The 27,218-nt window shown below is 35.9% G+C and overlaps 1 protein-coding gene across 3 annotated transcripts in view; it reads left to right on the top strand.

Moving 5' to 3' along the window:
* The first annotated feature begins 632 nt into the window (after positions 1-632).
* The window catches only part of GPCPD1 (glycerophosphocholine phosphodiesterase 1), a 51,014-nt gene continuing 24,428 nt past the window's right edge, over positions 633-27,218 (top strand). The window contains exons 1-8 of one of the 3 annotated variants that reach the window (XM_033094233.1): positions 633-809; positions 6,530-6,606; positions 9,479-9,575; positions 13,316-13,400; positions 19,221-19,296; positions 21,144-21,185; positions 23,050-23,173; positions 26,432-26,663. In XM_033094233.1, coding sequence (XP_032950124.1) covers positions 6,558-6,606; positions 9,479-9,575; positions 13,316-13,400; positions 19,221-19,296; positions 21,144-21,185; positions 23,050-23,173; positions 26,432-26,663 — 705 coding nt within the window. In that variant the 5' untranslated portion in view covers positions 633-809; positions 6,530-6,557. Of the gene's footprint in view, positions 810-908; positions 1,021-3,198; positions 3,219-6,529; positions 6,607-9,478; positions 9,576-13,315; positions 13,401-19,220; positions 19,297-21,143; positions 21,186-23,049; positions 23,174-26,431; positions 26,664-27,218 lie in introns of those variants that run through there. The other 2 variants (XM_033094234.1, XM_033094235.1) reach the window with 2 other exon arrangements.

Here is a 27,218-nt window from a genome sequence, read left to right as displayed (position 1 = left end):
GCTTTCAGAAAAGTTCCTTCAAATTTTAATTCGCATACAAATAACGCGCGGATCTTGTTAAACGCAGATTTGATTATGCAGGTCAGTGGTAGTCCTGAGGCTGCAATTCTGACAGCTCCCAAGTGCTGCCCCTGACCTGTACACCACACTTTGCATGGCAAAGCTATAAAGCCTCAACATCTTAAGTCACCTACTTCTCACTTTCAACTTTCAATATGTGATCCAAGTGTGCTTGTCGTTTTGTAACGACGGAAACTTTCCAGAAAACACCTGGCCTGCTCATTTCCCTCATTTTCGAATAGGAAAAAATACAATTCAGAACTGCAGTTCCAGCCTCCACACTTGGTTTGTCGTAAAGCGGCTTCGGGGACCAAGGTATGCGTCTCTGATCAATTGCCAGCTCTCCTCTGCGCCGCCGCCCGCTGCGACTGCAGGTCAGCGGAAAAGGCGGACCGCGGGGACCCGAGGGATGCCCAGCCACGCTCGGCCGCGGACACGGGCCCTTTCCAGGAACGCAGGGCCCGCCCCCCTCCGCGCGCGGCCATCGATTGGCCGGGAGGGGGCCGGGCGTGACGTCAGGCCCCGCCCAGCCGACCCTACGGCCCCGCCCCGCGGGGTGGCCTGGCGGTTTGGTCTGGAGCAGCTGAAACCGGTTTGAGCGCAGCCGCTTCCTGCCACTGGGCGCCGCCGCGGGCGGCCTTGGGGAGCGCTGGCGAGGCGTGGACAGCGGGAACCCGGCACCTTGGCCCGCTGCACTCGCTCTCGGGCGCGGCGGCGACGGCGGCGGCGCGGACCCGCGGACCCGGCAGGTGAGACGGGCAGCTGGGCGGGCCCGGCGCTCCGTGCGGGGGCCTCAGCGGCGGCTCACGTGGCAGTGAAGCTGTCAGGGCGGCCCGGCCCCGGGTCCGCGGCGGGGCGGGGGTCGCCGGGCCCCGCGGCGGGGCCGAGGGGTGGGCAGGCTCGCCCAGCCCGGGCTGGCCGCTGCCCGCCGGGGAAACCGCGGCCTGGACGTTCGCTCCGGTAAGTCGGTGGAGAACACCTATTTATTCCACTTTTATTGTTTGCTGCCACGTTTCCGCTGGGCTGCCTGGTCCTTAGTTCTCCCCTCTGAGAATTGTGTGAAGGGTTTTCGGGATACCCGAATGCAAAGAGCATAGGACCGCCGCGAATATCAGAAGGACCAAGTTAAGGAACGAAGAAACCACAATGCAGCTGAAGTCGTCTGTTCTCCAGCTCACGCTTGCCCCTTGCCCACCACCACTCTCCATCTGTCCCTCACTCGTAGTGTTTTGACAACTGCTGGTTTTCTGAAATTGCAAATCCCATAGTCTCGGGCATGCTTGGGATAATTCAGTTACTCCAAGAAACCAAAGTGCCTGACTCTCTTAGGAAAAGGTTCCAGGAATAGACCTCGGTGCCCTCGATACAATTTTAAGACAGCTGCCCTCTTCTCTCCGAAGCTCTACTTTCTTCAAAGCCTTTTAATTTGCCTTGATGACTTCTCCGAGAAAGCCTCAATCAATTAGGTGCTTCATCAGCCCTTCCCTTTACCCCCCTGCCCGGTTATAAAGGAAATCTGCCGTGAATTCAGTCATGAACTGGAGAGAATTCTTTCATCTTGAGGCAGCTGTTGAGTCTTGATGTAGAACCAACATCGGGAACTGGTGGAACCAAGCAGGATGTTTGGATCTGGCTTCTTTACGCTCTTCACCTTCCCTGTTTCTCCCCAGCTCCCACCCACTACACCACCCCTTCACGTTTCCCCGTCTTGCTACATTGTTGACAGTTGTGACTTAGCTAAAAAGTAAATACAAGCTATCAGTTCTTTTTCCAACTTCTACTGTTCTGACTACAAATAACACAAAATAAACATGTAAAACTGCAGATGGCCCTATCTTGATTTAAGAACAAGGGAGAACCAATATTCTAGATGAAATAAGACTTAGGAAAGTTGTACTCAGAGAAGAAGTGACAACAAAAGAAATCTCACTGTGGCAGAATGAGTAAAATTTGATACGTACAAAAAGTAGGTTGAGGAATCAAATCTTTGTGTGCAACTACTTAACCAGGAAAAATATATGAAATATATATGAAAGTAATATCAAGATAACATGAAATGGAACACATTTGGGAAAACTTTGCTGCATTGCTTAGAGAGTTGATTAAAGAATTAACTTGGCTTAATGAACTTTCCAGAAATGCTTTCTTAAATAAAAATCCATTCATGTCTGCATACACTTGATTAAAATATTGGCTCAAAGTTTACTGGGGTCAGAGTTGTAGGGTAATAATGATCGTCCACCAGAATGAACAGAAATTAACTCAGGAAAACAGGCATTTCATATGCATATATTCCTTTCTTACAGCCAGTTATGAGACACAGAACTGTTAGGAGTTTAAGAAAGAGCAAGGAGAATTGGAAACAGCTTTTTTTCTTTGAAAAAATTTGGAGGAAAACACTGAGAGATGTTCTTTTTGGCCAGAGAAACGCATTTTAGCTAAAAATACCCATGACTTCAATTTAGCTCTAAACTAAATGTTCCTGTACCTTGGTTTGCGTAAATCTCCCTTTTGTCCCCTAAGCTGGTAAACTAGTAAGGTCATGTGTTGGAATAGTTTGACAAAAGGAAGAGAGTCAAATTTATTTTGCCAGGTAGTGTAAACTCAGAAATATTTTTAAACATAAATTAACAATGTTGTATTTTGCTAATTGCTTGAATCTTTTAAAAAGTATTAAAGTAGTGTTAAATGCTGCTCAAAATCTCGGATGAGAATGCTGTTTAAAATTTATCTTCAAAAAGCACAAAATAGATGTTATATTTAAAAAACAAAACCAAACCAAAAAACCTGTCTCAGGAAGTGTAGTCTGTCGATGAGTTAATAGGTAAGTTGGTTAAATTCCATATGCAGTCAGCTCAGGTATGGGAAAATGACTAGTAGTTTTTCATCTTACTGTTTGTTTTATGCGTATCTTGAAGACCGCCCCTGTCCAAGTTGGGTGGTTGTTTTTTTGTTTTGCTTGTTTGGATGAAGAGGAAGTGTTGATTGGTGGATATGTAAGTTTCGCGTTCCATCACAGAGCAGTATTTTACTTCGTCACCACTGTTTTGGTGGTAGCTGGGTGCCAGAATTACACGCTTCAATCCTGCACCAGAATTTTGGCCTCTGTCCATGATCAAGTAAACTGCTGTAGCAGCAGCTCCCCAGGCTTTTATTTGGTATGGTAATCATTGAGGGAGTGGGGTGGAAATTAAATCAGATTATATGACTTTTGTCAATCTAAGTAGAAGATAATGCTCTTTGTTGACATCTGGAGAGGTTTTTGGGGGGTATTTTTTGCTTGTATATATAGTTTTGTACAGTATATTTACTGCAGCTGTGTACAGCAGTTACTATAGCCACTCTTATAAGCAATTTTTAGAATGAAAGACTCAATTTTAATAACTGATTTCCCTTAAATTAAATTTAGATAATTTTCCCATTTTAATGCAGTAGAAATTTAGAGATAATTTTGAATCAGCTGTTGGATTTAATACATAGAAATAATTACATCTCATTTCTCTAAAATTGGTTAAAATAGTTATTTAAAATTGATCAGCTAATAGAATACTATGTAATGAGGTAGACAAGATCACCCTTGGTTGAGAGCTGTGGTGTAGTAAACACGAGGTGAAAGTACAAGTTACAGGTTGAGATTAAGGTTGGTTAGGTTGCGATTGAGGTTGGTTATTCAGCAGTTTTACTGGATGATGGGGCTTTTTGCTGTGTCTCAAAATTAATTCAGTAACTTAAAAGCTGAGTTTCTTTGCTAGCCTTAACGTTTCTTCTTGATATGCTATAGATAAATTTAAATGTAAGATTGCAGTGCTTCAATGAGCCATTTTATATATTAGAAAAGGAAATACTGGGTAAATGGGGACAAATATATGGTGGTGGAAGGAGAACTGTCTCTGGGTGGTGAACACACAATGTTATACATAGATGATGTGTTACAGAATTGTACACTTGAAATCTATGTAATTTTACTAACCATTGTTACCCCAATAAATTTTAATTAAAGTAAATAAGTAAAAGAAAAGGAAATATTTGTACTCTTAGGTTTATATACTCAGATTTATTATATCAGATTTCATGTTAAAAGAACTATTAAGATATTTGGATAATGATAGGTTATGGGGGGTTAACAATCTAGAGGTATTTTTAGATTTAGGACATTCTTTGGCAGTGCTAGAACTGGATGTATGTGCTTTAAATAGATCATGTTTGTTCTTGGAAAGTAGAATAGGTATCTTAGAAATGATTTTGATCAAGAACAGATTTTTCTCCAGTACAGTCTTGGGTTTTCTAACTGAAATGGTAGTATTGCCAAATAAGGAAGTCTTTATCCAAGTGACATGAAACTATGTTGACTGATGGTCTTGTTTGTACATGTGTATGTGTATGTGTTTGTGTGTGTGTTCAACATTTACATTTTATAATTGATGTAAATGGAATGATGCACAGGTTATAGCTAACACTGAGCCTGGACTGTTGATCCCCATAACAATCCCCTATGGATAGATCTTAGAGGTCAGTTTTCTCACCCTCAGCTTTCTTGGTATTTGGAGCTGGACAATCATGTGTGGAGAGCTGTTCTATGCGTTCTGTGGTGTTTAGCAGCACTCTTCGCTTCTACCCAGTAGACGCCAGGAGCATCACCTGCGATTGTGACAAGCAAAACTGTCTTCCACTATTGCTAAATAGCCCTTGGAGGGCAGAGTGGCCTCCACTGAGCACACACTGATGGTTCCCAGGTGGGAGGGTGTCGGGAGGCTGAGTGAAAAGGGGAGAAAGGGAGTAAGAAGTACAAACTGTTAGTTACAAAATAGTCACGGGGATGTAAAAGACGGCATAGGGGATATAGTCAGTAATATTGTAATAACTGTGTATCATGTTAGGTGGGTACTAGATTTACCACGGGGATCACTTTGTAAGTGATATAAATGCCTAACCACTAACTTGTACACCGGAAACTAATATAATATTGAATGTCAACTATAATTTAAAAAAATAAAAAACATTTTTAAATAAACTATGTTCACTTCACAAAATTTTTTTTAAAAAATTGCCTCCACTGAAAACTGCTACTGTAGATCTGTCAGCTTTGACTTGGCAGTGTGGTTAACTGTGGGTAGCAGTGTTCACTAAGTGACGAGTGCAGAGTGGTGTGCGTGCTCACAGGCAGCCAAGGGAGAACAGAGGGGAAATAGAAAATAAAGAGCTATGAAAGTTTCTTTGGGACTTTTTATATAAAATAATGTATAAAATAAATGCAAATAAACAGTTTAAAATGGTAAATTAATAGAACTGATTCAGAATAAAGACACTGGAATTTTTTTAGGACCATTGGTGGATTGTGGTACAAAATTTTTTGGGGGGAAGGGAATATTGGATATTATGTAGAATATGATGTGCCTTTGTGAAGGATATAGTTCTTTTTGTATTAAATTATGTAACCTTGAGAATTGGCATTGTATATTTAAAAAGAAATCTATTTCCTATCTTCCCTCAGGTACTTAAATTAGGAGATGGTAAACAGATTGGTTTGGCTGGGGAAAACAGCAAAGAAATGAAAAATCAGTTAAAGAGAAAATGTGGATATGCAGTAAAAGACCTCATAGGGGTTTAGATACCTGTAAGTGATCGAAGTGATTCCAAGAATGTTGAGGAACACTATTCTAAATGACATAAAATGTATTCCTGGGAAGAGATTTAGAAGCCAAAATACAGGTGGAACACTTAGGGTTTTGAATGAAGTTCAAACTTTAGAAAGAAAGGCATATATGTGAGATCAGTTAGAATCACCAGGGTTTGGAAATAGATCATAGAGTTGAGACTCTAAATTCAAATCTGCAGAACAGGCGTAATGATGGCCCTATGGTTAATAAAGAGAAAATCTGAAAAGAGTGATGTGTGAGTGAAGGTTTTTTTGTTTTGTTTTTTTTTTTTTTTTTTTTTTTTAGTCATTAGTTACTAAAAAGCACATTGCAAGCTTGTTGCAGAACATAATTAGTTTGTTTCAGTGGGCGATACTTAAGTTCTTTGGTTGTTTCCTTGTTATTAAAGTTGAAACCTTTTTATTAAAGCAGAAATCCTCTCTTGAGCCAAGGCTTTTTCTTTCTTGTTTTGCTTTTTTTCCCCCCTCTACCATAACATGAACTTGGTCAGGAAAGATAGGTTGAGTTCAGAACAGCTGCTTATCAGAAGAGAAAGTATGTGACAAGAGAATCTTGAATCCTTAAAAAAAAAAATTTTTTTTTTTGTCTATACATTCTTATGGAATAGATTGGTAACATTATAGACCCTAAAACTTGCTACATATTTCCTAAGTAATTCAGTCTCTCTATATAAGGTCTCTGAAATCTTTTGCTTACTGTTGAGATTCATTTTTGTTTTGTTTTGTTTGCTTTGTAACTTGTTTCTTGGTGGTAGCTATCTAGAGCTAATATTTTCATATACTATAAATGATATCTTCTCTTTTTCTTCCTAGCACAACATCCTAAAATAAATCCGTCAGAATGACACCGTCTCAGGTTACCTTTGAAATTAGAGGAACTCTATTACCAGGTATTGTCAAGTTTTAATTTAAAACTTTTTTTTTTTAATTAAATGAGCATTTTCCTCATCTGGTTATCCTAAATGTGGAGTTGTTATTAGAGTGGGCCTAATTTTTAAATGAAAATATCTTTATGGCTTGCCCAATACTAGAAATGTGCTTGGAACATAGTAAACTCAAGGAAAAAACAAAAACAAAAAACCTCCCCAAATAGTAAGTGTCTTATTCTCATGTTTTCCAAGAAAGCTGTGACTTTATTTAATTTTGCACGTAACAGAGATAGTTGGGCTATGATTTTTAAGTAACATGAAAATAAGTGAAATTTTGGTAGTACAGTAAGTTGGTGAAATATTTGACTAAGCTAACTGTTCCCTACTTGTGTATTTTTATTTTTAGCTTTATTGTATTTTTTGCTGTCTACTAAAACAGTGTGAAATAATTTTAGTGTAAGACAGCATGTCAAAACAGTATCACACTTAGGTTATATACCTTGTTGTTTAATGTACTCTAGCTATACTGGTCAGTTCCTTAAATCTGTTGCATTCTTTCTTTCCTTTGGGACTTTCTCAAAGTATTTCCTCTGTCTGGATCTCTGCCGCCCCTGCCCCCGACCTGCTGGCCTTACTACAGTCTCACATTCAACTAGGTTAAGGTCCCTGTGAAATTCAACGTTACAGGACTTTTTGTAGTACCTCTTACAGATTTTATGGAATTGAGTAATTTTGTTTGTGACTAGATTATAAACTATGAAGATATGACTTTGTCTTGTTCATGCTGAATTCCTGCACCTTGCACAGTGTTTGGCTCAAAGCATGGGTAAGATGTGTTCAAAGAACGAATGAGTGATTCACTCTATAGATCCAGCATCTTTGTTCTAGCAGCCAACACAACAGCTGACAGGTGTGTATTCAAGTGCAAATTCTTAGCCAAGATGATCCGGTGCAGCTCAATCACTGGGCAAGATTCTACAGCTTGAAGCTGAGGGGTTGGCGCCCTTGGGTCAAAGTGCTCACCTCCGGGTCATTGTGTAGCCTCCTCTATAGAGAGAAGACCATAGAGCTATATCACACCCTTTTAGGGAGTTGTACACGGGCCGTTTAGCTAGAAGGAGCTGGCCATGTCAGGCAAATGGACTGACCACAGCAGTAGCCATAGAAGGCTCAGTGGAACAAGAAGGGACTCTCACTCTCAAGGACTAGAGGAAAGATAATGGTGGATATGAATGCAGAAGAATCTGTAGGTGGGAAGGAGAGGAGGAGATGTTGGGCGGACCATCACCGAATCAGGAAGAAGTGTCATCTGCTGAATGTGGAGAATGGGGAGTGCAGAGAGGGGTAAGGTTAAAGGGAACAAGTGAAAAGAATATGTGGGGTGCTGTTTGCAAATTTCTTTAGTTAACATTCAAGTCTTTATAATCTTTTATAAATGAAAGCCAATTAAACAGAGGTCTGTCTGTTCTAATAAAAAGTTTCCTTTTTTTAAAAAAAGTAGAAGCCATATTCACAGTCAATCAGCAGAAAGTAACATTGCAAAAGGGAGTTGGTAAAATGCAGGAGCACTTATAGAAGGAAAGGCCCAATTTCACTTTTTCCATTTGGGAAAAATGTTCTTTCCAGAGCAGAGAGTAACTGCTGTTTTGTGTGGGGCTAAGAAATACATGCCTCCTTATAAAGGAAGTGTAATGGGCCAGAATCTAATTTTATGGTAATTTGTACTTTGAGCTAGGAGCCAGAGCACATGCTATCATATGCATAGCAACATATAGGGTCTTGGGAATTAATATTCGTACCTTGTATTTAGCAGTAATGTTTATCCTCTTTTTCCCCCTTTAAATCAGAGAAGGCAGTAATAACCTAAGTTAATTGCAAAAAAAAGTCTTGTTACGCTTAAGGATTTATATATTTAAGGTGTTTTGACATGAAATTGCTATATATAACCACCCTGTGCTTCATGCACATATATTTAGAACCCTGAAAACTACCGAGTGACTATACCACTTGGAAATTTAGTTAAATTTTAGACAGTCCAAGTTCACAACATGCTTATGCAGGCGGCTACAGCCAACTACAATTCTAGTCTTACTAGAGTAGTGCCTAAAGCATGGATATCAAGCTACTCTCAGAATGTGGAGGAGTTTGTCTTGAACTTTGTCATTTGGGCTCAGTTCATTGTCTTTTTCTTCATGAATTTTAATTATAGTAATTCAAGATGTGTTGGTATATAAGTCAAAGACTTCTGCATACTTATATCCAAGAAGAAGGTGTAGCCTGTAGCCTTTTGCTAAATATGTGAAATTTAGCAAATACAGATAATAGCTGTATGTTGGTTTGTCTACTGATGAGAAATGTTCTGATGAAACAATAGTTATTTTCATAAGGAATACTAGGTTTTTCACTAGATAATAAGTCTTTGTTTTGAGGATTTTTTTGTTATTGTTAAATTGCTTCTGTCCCCTTGATAATTTTCTTGATCTTTAGCTTGTTAACAGCTACTGTTTGAGTTCCTATTTCTTTAGAATATTTACATTCATTTAGTGTTTGCCCCTTTAACTTGGAAGCTGCTCTGAAGGCAAGGACTATGGTTTGCTCGCTTTGTCTTCTTGGTGCTTGTTATTTATTGGCTCAATAAATAATGGAACGAATGAAGTGTTATCCCTCTTTGTCTCTGGCTTTGGTTCTGTAGAGGTGGGTCAAGTTAATACCGTAGGTGCTAGTGTGGTGCCTGGGTCCCAACCTGTTTCTAGTGAAGGTCCTGCATCTCTGCTAAAGGGGGCTTTGCAGCCAGTTGAACTAACGCAACTGACTGCTCTTTTCTTCTTTCCTAAAACTAAAATTTGAAACTTGCCTACTTATGCTGCTGTAACTGGTTGTTCTGTTTCTTTAGGAGAAGTTTTTGCAATATGTGGAAGCTATGATGCCTTGGGAAACTGGAATCCCCAAAATGCTGTGGCTCTTCTTCCAGAGAACGAGACAGGTGAAAGGTAAGCATGGAAATGTTAGGTTATAGAATGATTGTGATGTACAGATTATAGACTTGGGCTTTTAAGATACCTTTGTATATTTTTCTTTTAATTTTTGGTTTTATCAAAGTTATCACATTTGCATAAAGAGTAAAATAGTTGTACAAAGTTCGTTGTGAAAAAAGCCAAGTTTCTCTGTTCCTCAATTTCCACCTCTCAAGCAACCATTTTAAACTCTTGGCTGGTTCTTTTGATACTTACCACCGTATTTCTAAATAATAGGCTTATATTGCTATTTCTTATTTATTTATTTTTTAAACCTTTTAGGCACTATCTTTTGGCTTCTCAGTACACACTCTTGATAAAAGATCTAATTTTTCTTTAGCCTATAAAATAACTTTCTCCAGATGGATATAGCATTAAAAAGGTAGCAGAAAGTTGAACACATACTTAGATAGCTAATGTAATGAAATTTGTTCACTGCTGACGTTACATACAGCACTAAACTTAGAATGGATGTGTTGGTACCTAGGACTGGAGAAAGGTGGATCTGGCTGCCAGTTTCAGTTCTGTAGTCTGTGAACTTGGGTGGATCTGATATCTCTAGGTCTCGGTTACCTCATTTACACAGTAAAGGGGTTAGGATACAATCAGTGAGTGTCAACAAAGGTGGTGCTTCTCCACTTGGGGATATTTGGAAGTGTTATGGGTTGTCAGGATATATGTGTGGGGGTGAAGAGAGATAAGGAGATTCTAAATAGTATACAGATACATGAAATGCCACTAGGGAGGAACACCAGATTTAGTGATTATGAAGCTCAAATTCTGCTTTCCTGTGGAGCAATGCTTCTAAAAATGTGGCCTGTGGACCAGCGCTAGACAGAAACATTTTTTATCAGTGCATGATATGAGAAATACAAACATTGAGAGCAAACATTTGGAAATATTTATAGCAGTATGACATTGCTGGGGCCTCCATGCGTGTCATTGTAGACTCATCTCATTGAACTGGGATGGAGACCAAACATACTGGTTCAGGGCAGATTAGGTAAAACAAAGAAGCAAACAAAACTGGGCCTTTGCAGCAGGGGCACTGGTGGGAAAGAAAAGGAAAATAACAAAAGTAAAACAACACCATAATGTAAGCTAAGGAAAAGAAAACAAAAACCATGTATAGAAAACTCTTTCCCCTGTTTGTCATTAGTGGGGCACATTTTCTCAGCCACAAGTAATCATGTTCGATTGATAAATAATACTGGGATCACAGAGGAACCAGATGTTTATACCCCTTCAGGTAGCTTTTTTCCCTTGATTTTTGGATCAGCCACTCCTGTCTAAAGGGAGCCTCACATCTTTCTGAACTTGTTCCTAAAACACACCTCTGCTCTGAACTCGAGATGCCCTGTCACCTCACCTGTCCTAAGTCCGTTTTGTCAACCTCATCAAAGTAATGTGAACAGAATGAGGTAACACTTACCTACTTAATTTATGGGACCAGCCATTTTTACGTTGCTGATGTACACTGAAATGTAATTCATTCTTATATGGCAGACAAGCAGTGCTTCACAAGGAGAAAGGAAGTAGATGATACAAGATGATACAAAAGGCAGACATCTGTTTGCCTTTGGACAACATTCTTGTTTTAGAATTGAGTTTCTTTGGGATGTCAGTGTACTCTGCACCTCAGTCTGTGCCGCCATTTCACAGTCTCTTAAGCCTCTCCATACCTATAGGCTTGTTGGAATTTTTTTTTTCTACTTATAGATACTTTGAAGCTCTTGGTATTGTTTCCTGATAATGCAGAAAACGTGGGTCACTTGTGGTTTTATTTGCTCTCCTTGTAGATTTTATTATATTTTGGGGAAAGTATAGGCTTGTTGGAATTTTTTTTTTCTACTTATAGATATTTTGAAGCTCTTGGTATTGTTTCCTGATAATGCAGAAAACGTGGGTCACTTGTGGTTTTATTTGCTCTCCTTGTAGATTTTATTATATTTTGGGGAAAGTATGAAGGCAAATCAAAATTAGGCAGGTGCACTAAAGCTTCTCACTGCCCCTCTTTCCTGGTTTATCTTGAATTTCATCAGCGTATGTTCATTCTTGACATCACTGAGCAGTTCTGGTTCATTTTTAACTTCGTTACTTTTGCTTAGAGAACCAGAATAAAAAGACTCATTGCTTTGCTCTTTCCATCTCTTTTCATGTAGTGGTTCTTCACCAGGGGTGCACATTAGAGGGCTTTTAAAAAATACACATGTCTAGACCCTACTCTTGGAGAGTGAGAAATAGTGCATGACAGAGGGGCCCTAGCACATTTTTTTCACAGCTTCCCACTAATTCTAGTGTGCACATCTCAGGCTAGTTTCATGTACTCTAGCTGACTGTTTTATGGATGAAATAGTACTGGAAATTTCCCTTTTTTTTTGGTAGCAGAGGAAATAAATTATCCCTTAGAGTTGGTGGAGTCTGTCTGGAGTCCTGTGTTGAAAATGACTCTGAGGCTTATCAGGGAAAAGTAGTAGTGGCACCAGTGCCCAGCATTTCCTCTCCTTGCTTTACAGCAGGATTCTCAGCCAATCATACACATCCACGTGACCAGGCTCCACCCAGACCTGGGAATCAATCTCCCAGGGTGGAGCCAGGGCATATGTATTTTGTCACTACAAGATTAATCTGATTGCTGTAGATAGGACCAGGGGCGACAGCTGGTTGTGGGTATTTCTTAGGACCCAGGACTGAGTCAGAGTGAGGATAATGCCCTATGAAGCCTGTCTTGGCAGAGGCAGGTGGGAGCAGTGCTAGCCATCTGGTATCACGGAAGGACATTTGGAGCTGCCGTTTAGTCACTGAACTGTTCATGCTGAATTAATGTTTGGGTAATGGTCTATGACTGGCTCGCAGAGTGTTCATTATCAGAGTTACCTGTTATATTATATGTTGCTGGGCCCCATCCCCAGAGTTTCTAATTAAATAGGTCTAGGTGTGGACTGAGAATTTGCATTGCTAACAAGCTCCCATGTAATACTGATGGTCTTGGGACCACACTTTGGATTCTGCTGGTCTATGATTTGAAGTTAAAAATCAGTTATAATCATGAATTATAGTGAATTTTTTCCACCTTTGAGTCAAAGGTTTACAATAGCATTAGACTATGTTAGAATAGTATAGTTCCGAGGAAGACATTGGGTGAATGAAGTAAGATACAGATACTGATTCCTTGGCTAGGGGACTAGCCAGAGGCTGGGCAGGACAGAACAAGGGACAGTTGGGAACATCAGTGTAACTTGCCGGCCTTGGCCCCAAAGACTCTTAGCAGCCATGTAACATCTCTAGCTAAGTGGGAAGTCAGAGAAGATTCTGACTCTGGCTTTGACCTCTGCGCTACTGCTTTTTCTGTTTGGAATACTTCTCCTGGCTCTTTGTATGACTGTTCCTTCCGATTATTTAAGTCTAAGCTCAGATACTTCTTCCTCATTGAGGCCTCCCCTCTAAAAGCTTCCTCCAAAACTTCTTGTCACATTACAATGTTGGTTATTTGTGTGTCTACCCTCACAGGCAAGCAATCTCTTTAAAGCTGGGGCTCTTTCTCCCTTATTACTGTGTTCCCAGCGCCTGGTCCAGATTAGGTCTGGAGTAAAATTTTGTGTAGGAATAAATGGTATTGGTCACAGACCTTACTTGAGGGTTTTATTAATTATGAAGTCTTTATGCATTTTAGTTTGATATTGATGCTGCTGCTTTAATATTTTTTTTCCTCACAGCATGTTATGGAAAGCCACCATTGTACTCAGTAGAGGAGTATCAGTTCAGTATCGCTACTTCAGAGGGTGCTTTTTAGAACCAAAGGTATGTTTTCTTCATCCAGTTTCCAGTTTCTTTTTAGCAAACTTACTTCTTTCAAAAGCAACTAATTTAAGTTTGGATACATTAAAACTAAAATGAGTTTGTTTTGATCAAATAAGGAAACTAGAACTCTAGATTAATAACATTTTAGTACCAAAAAGCAAGGAAGTAACCACTTCAAAGGTAGGCAATGTCTGCAATGGAACTTTAAAAAAACTAATAGTAAGTATGTTCTGCAACATTGTTATTATGGTTTTAATGATAAATAAATGTTCTCAGTAGGATATGCATTTTCTATAACTTTGGTAAGCTAATCAGTAACCAATTGCAAGGTTTTTCTTTTTGTTTCATTGTTTAATCCTTATGTGGCATAAATACATTTAGAGTAGCATTTAGCCAGTTTTAGGTGAGTAATTGTTTTAAAAAATTATTTCACAGCAGCCATCTTTTAGTGGCTGCATTGTTTAACTTCTATCACAACTGAAGTCATTCCTCTTAGATTTTTTTCAATGATGGTGTTTATAGACCAGGATCTTTCCTGAAGGCCTTTGGAGTAGCTAATAAATCTAAATATGCTTGTTCACAATGATTTATTATTTGGGGATTATTTTCATATTTAGAAAAAAGTGGATTCTTTCCCTCTTATTTTAAAGAGACTTATTTGCTGAAAGGATTCTTTTCCTTCAGATTGTTACCTTTGAGCATACTTGGGCTGCATGTGAACAAGGGCTGAGGCAGGAGTCTAGGAAGCAAAACGTGGATTAGAGCTTCAAAAAAATTTTATTTCCCTTCGGGGTCATTGAATACTTGTTACGTATGAAAAAGGCAAGCAGCCACTGTTACCTCATTCTCTTAGCCACCAATATAAAAAAGAAAAAACTGACAAACCCACTTCAGCTGTCTTTTGCACCTATTACGTTTCTTATTCCGAGAATATATTGTAAATATTCGGTAATTAAACTTAATTACATCATGGTTGATCATTGTGTTGGCTTATCTTGACAATAGTCTCACTTTAATGACTTGAGAAAAGATCATTTATTTGGTCTAGGTGTTAACGCATTATGGCATAGTTCTTCAGTATAAATTGAACAATTGTGCATAGATACGTAGGTCATAGCACTCATGACATTGAAAGTTTATTTGAGGATCCTGGTATGTGAAATTTGTAGCATATGAAATCAACTAAATTTTACTTACAAGGGCATTTGGACAAGAAAATCATAATGAGTCCTTTGGGTATAGTTTTCTAAAGTAAGACTATTGTCAACACAGGTTAAATTAAGCCAACCTACCGTATTCTCTCTCTTCACTGAAAATGTAACTAAAGCAGCACATCAGTCTAAAATGCCTATTTGAAAAAATTGGCAAGAAGTCTGCTTACAGTAAAAAACAAGTTTTTCCCCTTGTAATACTTGCAAAAGTTTACAGTATGTGTTGGTGAGTGTGTTTCTTTAAGTAGGTGCTCTGTATCGTGTACACATGTACCGTGTGATGCAGGGGCTGCCATGGTAAGTATGTTTTTCATGGAATAGAGTAAATAGCTACATAAAATCCCATGCGTATGGCTAGAGGGTTTTTTTTCCCCCACATACCAGCTTAAAGTGACACTTTTTGTAAGTTGGTGGCTCTTTTTAAATGAAGCAATTTTAATAGAAATAATTATGAAACTTTGTTTCCATTGTGCATTGTCAAATGATAGAACTAATGTGCAAGGAATCTTAAACCAGAAAATGATGTAAATTATTGGAATACATATTTTATGAATATAAATAATAGGAAAGTGAAGTAATTACGAAAGCATTGAAAAGCTGAAATGGGTAATAAGATTAATTTTACTGGTCAAAAGTTTTAGGAGGTAATCTACCTAAGCAGTTGTAGAGCCTAAGCTAAAAATCTTGTGATTTTGTCACTTGACCTTCAGACTTCAGCTTCCTCATCTATAAAATGAATGTGAACTATAAATTTCTTAGGTCCCTTCCATTGCTAAAATTTTATTGTAAATAATGTAAAATTTTACCGTTCATATTTTTTCTTCCATATTTTCTCCTTCTGGCATATTCCTTTTAGTTTAGAAGTTGAGTCTTGAATCTTGAAGTCCTTTTTCTCTTAACTTTTCATAGCTACATATTCTCTTATACTTTGTAGAATTAGAATGGGAATGTGTGGAATTTTAAGATAATTTTACAGATGACAAATCAAAATATTAACTTATTTAAACATAGAAAATAAAGGTACTGTGTTTTCCCGAAAGTAAGACCTAGCCAGACAATCAGTTCTAATAAGACCGGATCTTATATTAATTTTTGTTTCAAAAGATGCATTAGAGCTGATTGTCCGGCTAGGTCTTATTTTCGGGGAAACACGGTAGTAGATATTCCTGGAATGAAAACATTGGTGTGAGCCTGCAGACAGTCCATTAATTTCACATCTTTGCCAAAGATAATTTTTGAATTAACATGTAATTTAAATATTTTAAAAATCCATGTCCACCCCTCTTTACTATGGCTAGAATTAGGGATGTTACCTCATGCAGAACTGTTAGCCGATTTTTAATTATATTGTCCTTGAAATTTTTCATTTGTTTCAGTGGAAATAGCTCTTTATTTTTCAGTAACATATCTGTTTCTAATTTTTATACATTCACTCATAATTAGATCCATTGCAAACTCTTTTACTTTATTCTTAACCTACTTTGATTGTCATTTCAATCTATTAACAAGAGTATCATCTGTGATAGGCAGATGATGATTTATTTTCAGAATAGCCCGGGTTGTCATTTTGTATAGTGGTTTCTTAATAAGTAAAATTCTTCTAACTTCTAAATGCCCTTAGCTGTTAACTTCAAATTTGAATCATCTCATAGATGTCTGTCAGCTTAGCTTTCTTAGTTTTACTCTTAAGGGACCATTTTTCTTATTGATCTTATTAAAATTGTTATCTTACAGCATTGATAAAAATTCTTCAAAGACCCTTTTACATGTGCATTTCCCCAAAAAACTGTGGAAAGGAAACAATCAGTAAAAAATTTCAAGTTCACACATTTTTCATGATATTTAAGAGAACTGATATTAATGACTACTTGATAATTTTGCTTGGTGGTTTGTTAAAACAAAACAACTAAAGAAAACAAAAACTTCAGTCTACATTTTGGATAATCTTGTTTATTTCTCTCAGTGCTTGATGTAGCTGAGTGATGTCAATAACTGTTTAAGAAAGCAATCATTAAGACTTGTATGTGTGGAAACATAGACTTTTTTTTTTTGTATTTTTGTATGCATGTTTGAAAACATTCCAGCAATCATCTGCTTTAATATATGCTAAATTGTAAAATAACTTTACCAGTACTGTTAATGGAATACTGTCTTGGACTGATATTGTTCCTTTTTTCTCCAAAGATCCACCTTCCACTTGACTCCAAAATGCTTAAAATTGTGGCAGCCTTTTACAGAATGGAACTGTTCTTTTTTCTAAGATCTTGAAGAATGTTTTTCATGGAATAGAGCCTTAAAAAAGATTGCGTGTTTTGGAGTCATTACTGAGATTTTTAATATATCAATGCTCAGACCTTAAATTTTTATTATTTTTTTTTAAAGAACTTCAGTAAGCTAAAATTTAAGATTACCTTCTAAAGCTTAATAAAATAGTCATAACAATTTTGGAAGTTCGCTGTATTTTAAAACTTGGTTTATTTTTTCAACATTATGACACATTGTGTACCAACACACAAGGATTTGTAGTGTGAACACTAGTAGACACAATTATAAGTCATCGGTTGAATTGACTCTTTGGACTTCTCAAATTTTTATTCTGTTCAAGCCTAATTGTTTTATGCTGTGAGTAGTGGATTGGTAACTAAAATAGATGAGTGTGGAGTTATTAAAATTGCTACTAAAATATGTTCCCTGTAAAATATTTTAATCTACAGGGCTATTTTTACATAATTAAGTATAGATGCTACAGTCAAGACTTGGTGAAATTATCCTGACACCATCTTTGTAGCGAATAGGATTTTTTTTTTTTTTTTGGTAGGTGGAGGTGGGGGACATGGGCAGAGTGGAAGAAGGGAATAGGTTGGTTCTTTCTGGATGCTTATTGCTGAGAAACATCATTCCTATCTTTAATGTATACACATTTGCATCTCTTGAGGATTAGAAAGTTTGATATTTAGAAAAACAAAATCAGAAAAATGTGACAAGAAAAAGTTGTAAAAACTACCTAGGAGATGTAGGATTAAATGTATCTCCTTTTTTAGTTGTAATGGAAATGAAATTCACTATATTTTAACATGAGCAGTTTCACATTTACATTTTTAAAAACTTCTACCCAGTCTACCAATTCATAAGTGATCCCTTATAACAAAGAGGCATTTGGCTAGAGAGAGTGAACATTTCCTGTATTTTCTCAAGATAAATGATTTGAATGAGTATCTAATGCTATTTTAGTTTTCAAATTTCAAAAGTTTCAAATTATAAGTTTTACAAAAGATTTTAACATCTGATTATTTTAATTATTTTAAGAATAATTTATTGTTTAATTAATGTGCCAAATTTGTTACATACTTACTATCATTTGGCACATTTATTAAATATAATCAATATTGAAATCCTATAACATGTTATAGAAGAGTATTTAATGCCATCTAAAGGTGTACAATATAGAGAGAGAAACTTGTATACTCCAGGCTTTTTAAGAGTATATTTATTATATGCCTAGAAAAGGACTTAAAGGTGATGTGTGACAATGTTGATGGTGATTATCCCTAAGTGGTGTGATAATGGGTGACTTTTGTTTTTTTCTTTTTGCTGCCTTGTATTTTACTATATTTCTTCAGAAGATGTGTAAATAACCGAAAGTTAAAGTAACTTGAAAGGTTATAGTTCAAAATTTGCCTTTAAAAATATGTATTTAAGGGTTTAATTTTGGCACATACGTTTAATTAGTCATTTTTTTAATAAAGGAAAATTAGGAAGCATTTAATACTTCTGTTTTTTAGCTAAATGCAGGGAATCTTTGTTGGTACGTTCATTGTTGTTTTTAAATTGCTTTAGATGTTATTGACAACAAAGCTTTCATTTTTTTTTTTTTAGTAGGAACTTACTAACAGAGGACAATATTAGGAATTGTCACACAGTGAAACTGGGTGTTAGTTCTCCTTTTATCAAATTTGTTCTTCAAATTTACCCATGCATGTGTCCTTTCTTTTAGGGTTTCCTGTGCCCTTTAGAAAGACTGGTTACTGTGATATGAGAAATCTGATGTTCTTCCTGTTATTTACTTACTGTTACTTAAATATATATATAATTCCCTCAAGTTCCTTGAGTAACTTGTGACAGTTGATCTTGAAGTACTTACTTGTTCCTACTATTCCTGCTATCATAGAGTTTAGGCTTTTTCCAAACACTTGGAGAGTTACTTAACACAAAATGCTTTATCCACTAACACCTCATTGACTGCTGACATACCAAATAGAAAGTATGTTTGTGGTTAACTTTAACTTAGGATAGAATATCAGTTAAAGATGAAAATTTCTTTGGAAAAAAATGAGTATCGTAGACAGACTTAAGAATGGATTTAAGACAATTCTGTGTGCCAGTTCATCCCATTTTTCTTTGTTTACTGCCTCATCCTCATTCTCTTCTAGCATTCATGTTTTGTAACCTGGTACATTCCTGATTTGGGGCATATAATATTGATAATTAACAAGATGAATCTCTTGGTTTCATATTTAGTATAAGACTTAGGCCACAAACATCTAATGGAGTCATGGGTAGAAAATAAGATATAAGAAATTATTGCAGACGTTTAACTTTTAAATTGCAGACTATCGGTGGTCCATGTCAAGTCATAGTTCACAAGTGGGAGACTCATCTACAACCACGATCAATAACCCCTTTAGGTATGGGCATTAACTGCATCTGTTTGAGGCATATGCATAAAGTTACTAATGTGCTGCACAATGGCTTAGTGGGATTTAATACATTTTTATTCTGAAGTTTAAGGTCAATGCATTGTCAGTCCTACAAATTTCACTTAGCATATCATGGATCTTACTTTCAAAACTAAATAGTTCTAATTGCCTTTCTTTATAAACTTTATTAGAAATGCTTGCCTAGTTATTTTTATTTTCTTAGGTTAGATTAATTGATTGTGGAATATTTATTTTTGTTTGGAGTAGTTACAGAGTTTATAAAATAACATTCTTCTTGGCTGAGCATCCATGGCTTTATTTGATTACTTGCTCAGAGAACTTAGAGAACATTTGAGGAAAAATTAACCCAAAGCAAAGATTCGTAAATTTTTAACTTTGGATAGATAGTAAGAATAACAGAACAAGTTATCCTACTTATTGTGCTTTTTAAACTAGTAAATATTTGAATAAATTTATATGAATGAATTCAAATATCTTGGTTGTAGCAGGCATATTTTCCTCCTAATTTAAATACTTTGCTGGCTATATTAAAATTGATATTCAGATAGTTTAAAAAAATTCAGTTTTCTTATGCCTAAAAATGGCATTTCTCTTCATACAAGTATTTTTGAATTCTTTTTCCATAACTGAGATTAAAATTTGAAGTTCATTTCACATACGTTAAATTATCTACTTGGATTCATCTGTAAATTGACTTGGTGCTGAGAAATGTATCTTTTAGTTTCTAGGGAAAATTAGAATATAAAGATAATAAATGGCTTGCTAGTTACCAGCTTAGAAAGTAGTGAGAGATTCTTCTTTACCCTGTAAGAAGGACACATCTCGTTTAAACAGATATCTCATTCCATCCTCTTTATTGGATTTTCTTTTTATATGTTTTAATATAGCTTTGATAGTGTGTTTAGAATGTTTATGATAGTGTGTTTCAGAATTATAATAGTCCTATACTGAGGTTGGAAATTATTAGATATTGAATATTTAAAAAATAATTTGCATTTTGAAGCATCTTGCAGTTAAATATATTTTCTTATTGTGAGAAGTGGGATGATTTTGTTTGTGGTCTTTTAAAAAGAATTTATACTTTTGGAAAATATAACTTGTAAACTTCACAACTGTGTGCAATCTATCAGAATATTGGGAACTATCACACTTATTTTGACAAATATTTCAGACAGGTTTAAAGTAAACCGGGAAAGGAAGGAGCAGGGAAGAGAATTAGTATGTTACTCAGAGGGTGGGGCTTACCAGCTTGTCTCATTTAGTTGAAATTTCGGTTACAAGGGCATGTGCTAGCACTTACTCTTTTGGTAGTTCCTCACAGCTCTGTGTATACAGGTAAGTGTATGCTGTTTGTAAAGCTTTTAGCTGGCTGTAGAGAATAGTTGGGATTTGAGGAGAGTTACATTTTAGGTAAGTTCAGAATGTGCACTACATAAGAATAAGCATTTTAATTGTGCCAAGTCCTTTGGTTTGAAAAATCAACCAGGAGATACTGTTGTCCAGCAGCCTGTCAGTCTCACACATTGGTGGGTGTAGAAGTTTGTCCCAGTGCCCCTAGAGCACCTGAGTTTTTTTTCTCTTCCTTGTAACATTGTGAATAATCACCAAATATGTACAAACTGTTGCTCTTTAATAGCCTCTTTAAAAGGGAATTATTTATTGAGGGCTACAATAAATATGCTTATTCATTTTGGGCTGCTTTTAAATTTTAGATTTCATATTTGAAAAAATGCTTAAGGTGGGTAATTTCTCATTTGTTCATTCTGTATACATTGTGAATATTAACTAGGTTTTCTATTTTCCTTCAATTCTAGAAAGCGAAATTATTATTGATGATGGACAATTTGGAATCCACAGTAAGTGAGACTGTTTTGAAAATCTTTACTGATATGCTTGAGATGTTACCTTACATTCATTAGAAGCAGATAGCACAGGGAAATATGACAGAGTATGATTTTGAAACTAGAAGCTAAATCCAAGAAACAAATACATTCTGTTAAATAATAGTTGCTAGTATAATTCTTATGCTTTCAAATTTTATTCTTTTGGTTTTCATTTGGTGATTTCAAGTATATGAGTTAACATCATCACTTTTTAACACTATTATGTTTGAAAATGATGTTAACAGTTCTAATGTTTAAAGTGTGAAATGTTACTCTAAAGCTAAATTTGTGCATTTAGTATGTTTATATATGCATTTACAGTAAAATCCGTATTAAGTAAAATGTTCTAGTAATTCTGGTTGATTATTTAACAACTAATTACAGTAGGGCAGGAAATCTTATAACTCCGAATATGTTGCAAATATGCATTTGTATACTTCTGCTTCAGTAAATACTTTATCTTGAGGATGCAAGTTTTCTTCAGTGACTGGAATTGTCACAGTGCATCCGCATCAGCACTATTATGCTAAACTGCATTTTCATTTTAGATACTATACTGTAGGAGTCAAAAGGTGTAAAGGGGGTGGCCAGACTGTGTGCTTGCCCTGACTGACCCAGAGATAAATTACTGATAACCAGTTTGCTTTCCTGTCAAATATAGGAAGGAACAAGTTCTGAATGTTTTGGTTGTGGTTTTAGTAGGGACGTATGTTTATACACTTTAGAAATGTACATGCTTTGGCAGTGTTTGGATAGGAATTTAACCTCTTTTCCTTGAATTTATTTTGGGTTATTACAGAATAAGGTAATCTAAAATACTTGAATAGCTTTAGTGTTTAGTGTATGATAGTATTGTCCTCTTTATTTACAAAAGATGATGTTTATGCTACGTGTTCTAGAGAGCTTTGTTTATGGAGGAGTAGTTTTCTTATTTCTTCAACTGTAATGCGTGACATACCCCTCTATTATGTGTTAATTACTATGTGTGGTTATGAGTGCATGATTTCTTTCCTCTTTTTTTGTTTTGTTCTAAATTCAGCTTTAGTTAGCTTTTAGGGTGGAAAGCCATTTCTCCAACTTTGTCCATTTCTGAAAACGGTTTAAAATTAAGAGATAATAGTGGTTTCTCTTTATTTTTAAAATTGCTGATTATTAAACATTTTAAAGATATTTCTAAGGAGAAAAGTTTCTTGATTTTGTTTGTTTGTTTAAGTCCTGTGGAAAAACTTAGGTCCAAAACAGTTAACAGCTCTCTGCTATTTATGGAAATTTTATACCTGTGTTGGGAAACTTCAACTTAAACAGTGCTAATACAGTGTTATCACAGTTGTGCAATTTATGGCAGAATATGTAAATGTGAGAACATACAGAATTGACTCACAGTTTTAGTCTTACCTTGTCATATCTCAGTCCCCAGGAGTAGTGGTATAACTAGTTTCAGCTGAATAAATATCTCATGTGAAACTTTGGAAGTTTAATAGTGATCCCTAATGAAACACCTACCTGTAGGTTAGAAGCAATCTTGGGACATGTATTCTTTTGGAAATAGATTTCTGTTACTTCAACAATGGGTTCAGCTACAATGTTTTTATTTGCTTAAGTTAAACTTTGGCTATTGTTACCATTCATTTAACTTTCCCCCCCTTCTTTATATAAAAGTTCTTTTCCAATGACAAATTTAAGGTTACCTATCTATTTGCTTTGGAGAGAAGTATCAGTGACATAACTGGAGTGTATTAAAAGCTGAATGTGCACTAGAATTGTCAGAATGTATTGTACTTACTGGATTATTTAAAAATTATGTATAATAATTATGTTCTTCCTATTTACTTGCCAGATGGTATTGAGACTCTGGATTCGGGATGGCTGACATGTCAGACTGAAATAAGATTACGTTTGCATTATTCTGAAAAACCTCCTGTCTCAATAACCAAGAAGAAATTTAAAAAATCTAGATTTAGGTATGACCATGTGTACTTGTTACTTAAGCCATTTATTTTTACTAATGCTATAGGTTTCTGACCCATTTTATTTTTAGCCTTTAAGTGTATAAACTAAGAAAATAGCACACTTATAATGTCACATTCTCTAATAACTTCAGGGTCTTGGAAGAGCTAACTACTTCCCTGCCTCATATTGCTACAGTTACACACACTTACGTTAGCCTTAATCTCTAAATTTGAAACTAGAAAATTTTGTTTTTTATGTAGATAAATGATTTCCAAGCTTATGCATCTGTGTACTGTATACCGTTTAAATTTTTTTTAGTATAGCAACAAATAGCTTATTTTAAAATTGATGTAATGGAAATGATTGTGTGCTAAATGAGGGGAGAATGGTATAAACAGAAAAATGATTGTTGGAAATACCCATCAGTGTCCGACACTTCCCTGTGGCTTAAAAATGAAAACCTTGCCATGAAGAAAAGTAGCACTTATCGTAGCAGTTCCATATTTCTTTTTAATCTTGTATTAATTTAAATAGATGTCAAGCTTTGTGTGAATAGCTAAATAGTGAGTAACGTTATTTCTTTGTAATGTCTTTATATATACCTTTGAGTGAGCTGGCTTCTCACTGACCCAGGCAGCCCTATAATTTGGATACTTACAACTTTGGTATAGAGATTTTTAAGTCTTTATATGCAGCCTTTTCTGACAAAGTGTGAGGGCTGGGTTGACAGGGCCATTTTCAGTAACTGAAGTAATTATAATCGTACAATACTTAATTTTCTTCATAATAAAATTTACAATGATATTACAGTGTGACAATCCATAAATGCTTAAATATTATAGTACTTATCCCAATCCTGAAATAAATAAGGGAAAGGGTGTGTAAGTAGCACTTCATAGTCCTTTGCATTGGCTGTTCTGAGAGTTTGAGTAAAGGGTTTTGGGTGTACCTTGTTTCTGCATTTCTAGGCCTCTGCTTTGCTTCTGAAAAACCGAGGTTATTGGACCACATGAGTGATGTGCAAGATCCATTTGACTGCAAAGAGTCCCTAACCAGTTAGTCACATGTAATTGAATATTTTATTTACATGTTAAAAGAAGCAAATAAATTATGTAACAGCTGTAAAGTGTCTTATTAGCATAAGACTTTGAAATAAAGATATCAGTAGAAGATAAAGCCTTGGTTGGTTGGGCTTATTAGGATTTTTTTTCCTCAACTGTAGTTAAGAAACGAATAGATATTAATAGTTGGGATTCTGATTGGTTTGCAATATATACTGAGTCCTACACTGTTCTTGTTTATATAGAAATTATTTTGAGTGTATGTATTGTGTTGCTGAGGCTTAAATTGGAATATTTTCATACAACCATACTTAGTTGGGATCCAAAAATTAGTAACTGATTCCTGTTGAAATAATCATGCATAGCTAGAAACTGATGCTTATTCTGACCGTCCTTTTTTCTTAAATTCGTATTAGTGGTAGACTAAACCTTCATGGGGTAGGAAATAAATTTACCTGCAAGAATATAAGGACTTTAAAAAGTTAGCAACAGCTTATGCATTTTAAATAAAACAGACACGCTCTTCTATCTCATTACCACCAACTTTTAAACACAAGTTTCTCTTTCAGTTGACTCCAGCAGAAAGTGGAAAGCAGTGTCTCTTTATGATAGATTATAACATTTATATAGCTATTTGAAGGAAACCTTTAACATAAATAAATTCTTTTGTAGAACCCTTTGAACTTGAATTTTCTTTTTTCTTTCTTTTTTTTTTTTATAGCTACATATTGCTGTTCACAGTTATAGCCTTTGTAATCTTGCATGCCTTTCTTCCCTATACATTACTGTCCGTTTGTGGTCTCTTCATATATCCTGGTAGAGAATGTTTGTTCCTTCAGATTCACCAACAGAATTAGTTGTCCAGAAGTATTCCCTTTAAGAGTTTGGTTTCTGAGAAGAGATGATGATTTTTGTTTGGATTATTAAAGTGCTACTTTTATTTTTATAGTATGATTATGGAACAGTATTACTAATTGAATAAATGTAGAGGTGTCCCCTCGGAGAGACCTCAGAATTATGTGGCTATCGCAGTGGCTCAGCAGTGGTTGGAAGCAGGAGGTCATGCAGAGAGAGTAGGCCCCACTAATACAATTTCTTTACTTGTTTTATCAGTCAGATATCATTTAAATCTAGAATGAAAAGTTTTTATAGCTCTCCTATTACTCTACACAATGACGTTTCCTCCATTAATAGTTTTAAAATTGTCTAAGTACATTTCCATTGGTGCAAGAGATATTCTAGAATTGAATACTTTTTGGCATTAAAAGTGCTCTAAGCAAGTAATTGCCTTTCATTGAGAGTAGACTCGTCTTTGTTGCCGTATACCTTGAGGCATTGGTCTTTGTTTTCATTGCTGTGAAGCCTATAAGAGTTTTAGACTCTCAGTTTATGTTTTTGTTCATTTGTTTCATTAAAAAAGTACATGTATACAAATACATACACAAAAAAACATGCATACATACAACTATATATATACTTAATACAATATTTTTCTTTAATTTACCACCTCCAACTCTAATAGTCTTAATAGTAACAGAATATGGTTCAATTTTGTGCTCAATATATATATATACACATATATATATATGTATATATGTGTGTATATATATATATATATGTATATTATATACTGTGTTTCTCCGAAATAAGACCTAGGCAGACCATCAGCTCTAATGCGTCTTTTGGAGCAAAAATTAATATAAGACCCAGTCTTACATTATTATATGATATTATATTATACCCGGTCTTATAAGACCGGGTCTTATATTAATTTTTGCTCCAAAAGACGCATTCGAGCTGCTCTGGTGTGTGTGTGTGTGTGTGTGTGTGTGTGTATGCATTTGTGAAATTTCTCAAAAAAATGAGATAGCCATTTATAAATGAGATAATAGTAAATACCTTTTTAGATTCATTTTTAAGAAAACAAAGAATTGATGAAAACAGCCTTAGGCATTAGGCATAATGGACATTTATCTCATTTTAGTACTTTACAGAGATATATGTAGATAGAAAACGTCAGTATTTTATAAAATATAGCTAATGCCTTGACCTGTAGTATGTGTAGCTTTTGTATAATATATTATTTTTGTTATTTGAAGATTTTGCATATTCAGGGAGTACTTTTACATTTTAGCATATAGGTAACATTTGTATGAGTCGTCCTTCTGTTCCACTTCTTGCATTTCATTGTTTTTTCCTTTTGTGTAGGGTAAAGCTGACGCTAGAGGGTCTGGAGGAAGATGATGATGATAGGGTGTCCCCCACTGTTCTTCACAAAATGTCCAATAGCTTGGAGATATCCTTAATAAGTGACAATGAGTTCAAGTGCAAACATTCGCAGCCGGAATGTGGGTATGGCTTACAGCCTGATCGTTGGACAGAGTATAGCATCCAGACAATGGAACCAGATAACCTGGAACTAATATTTGATTTTTTTGAGGTGAGTAGTTCTTTAACTTGTGGGGTTGAGAAGAAATGCAGGCATGAGCTTCTTTTTGCATAAGTTTTATTTTTGTTTAGTTTGTGTAAACGTATGGTTTGTACAACATTTTAGATGTTTAATCCTCTGTACATTTTAGTGAGCTTCAAAAGCTAGGAGTTGACAGATTCAAGTACTATTAAGAATATAATGAAGAGAACTTCAGCAGAATTGGTTTCAAATCAAGACCAGATGCCTTGATGTCTGTGTCCTAAATATAAACGAATTATATCAAAAGGAGTCTCCAAGGATACATAGAGGGATAGACAGGCTGTATAGTTCTTGGTGGGCAATCTGACGTAACTAGCATGATTGAGTCCTCTTCAGGACTGAAGTCTGTGGTTTACTGAAGCACTCTATTATAAGACTTCATCATAACAATGGACTCATTTTTGCAACTTTACTTGATATTCTAAATATGTAATTAAAAAGCTGCTATGAAAATTGTGCCAGGTTGTTCAGAATCTGTGCTGCCAAATTTCCAGAGCTACTTATGACACCCATACTAGAGCTCTA

The sequence above is a fragment of the Rhinolophus ferrumequinum genome, chromosome 23 (genome assembly GCF_004115265.2).
Source record: "Rhinolophus ferrumequinum isolate MPI-CBG mRhiFer1 chromosome 23, mRhiFer1_v1.p, whole genome shotgun sequence".
Lineage (NCBI taxonomy): Eukaryota > Metazoa > Chordata > Mammalia > Chiroptera > Rhinolophidae > Rhinolophus > Rhinolophus ferrumequinum.
Note: the sequence above shows the minus strand (reverse complement) of the source record. Positions and strands in the feature narration are given on the sequence as shown.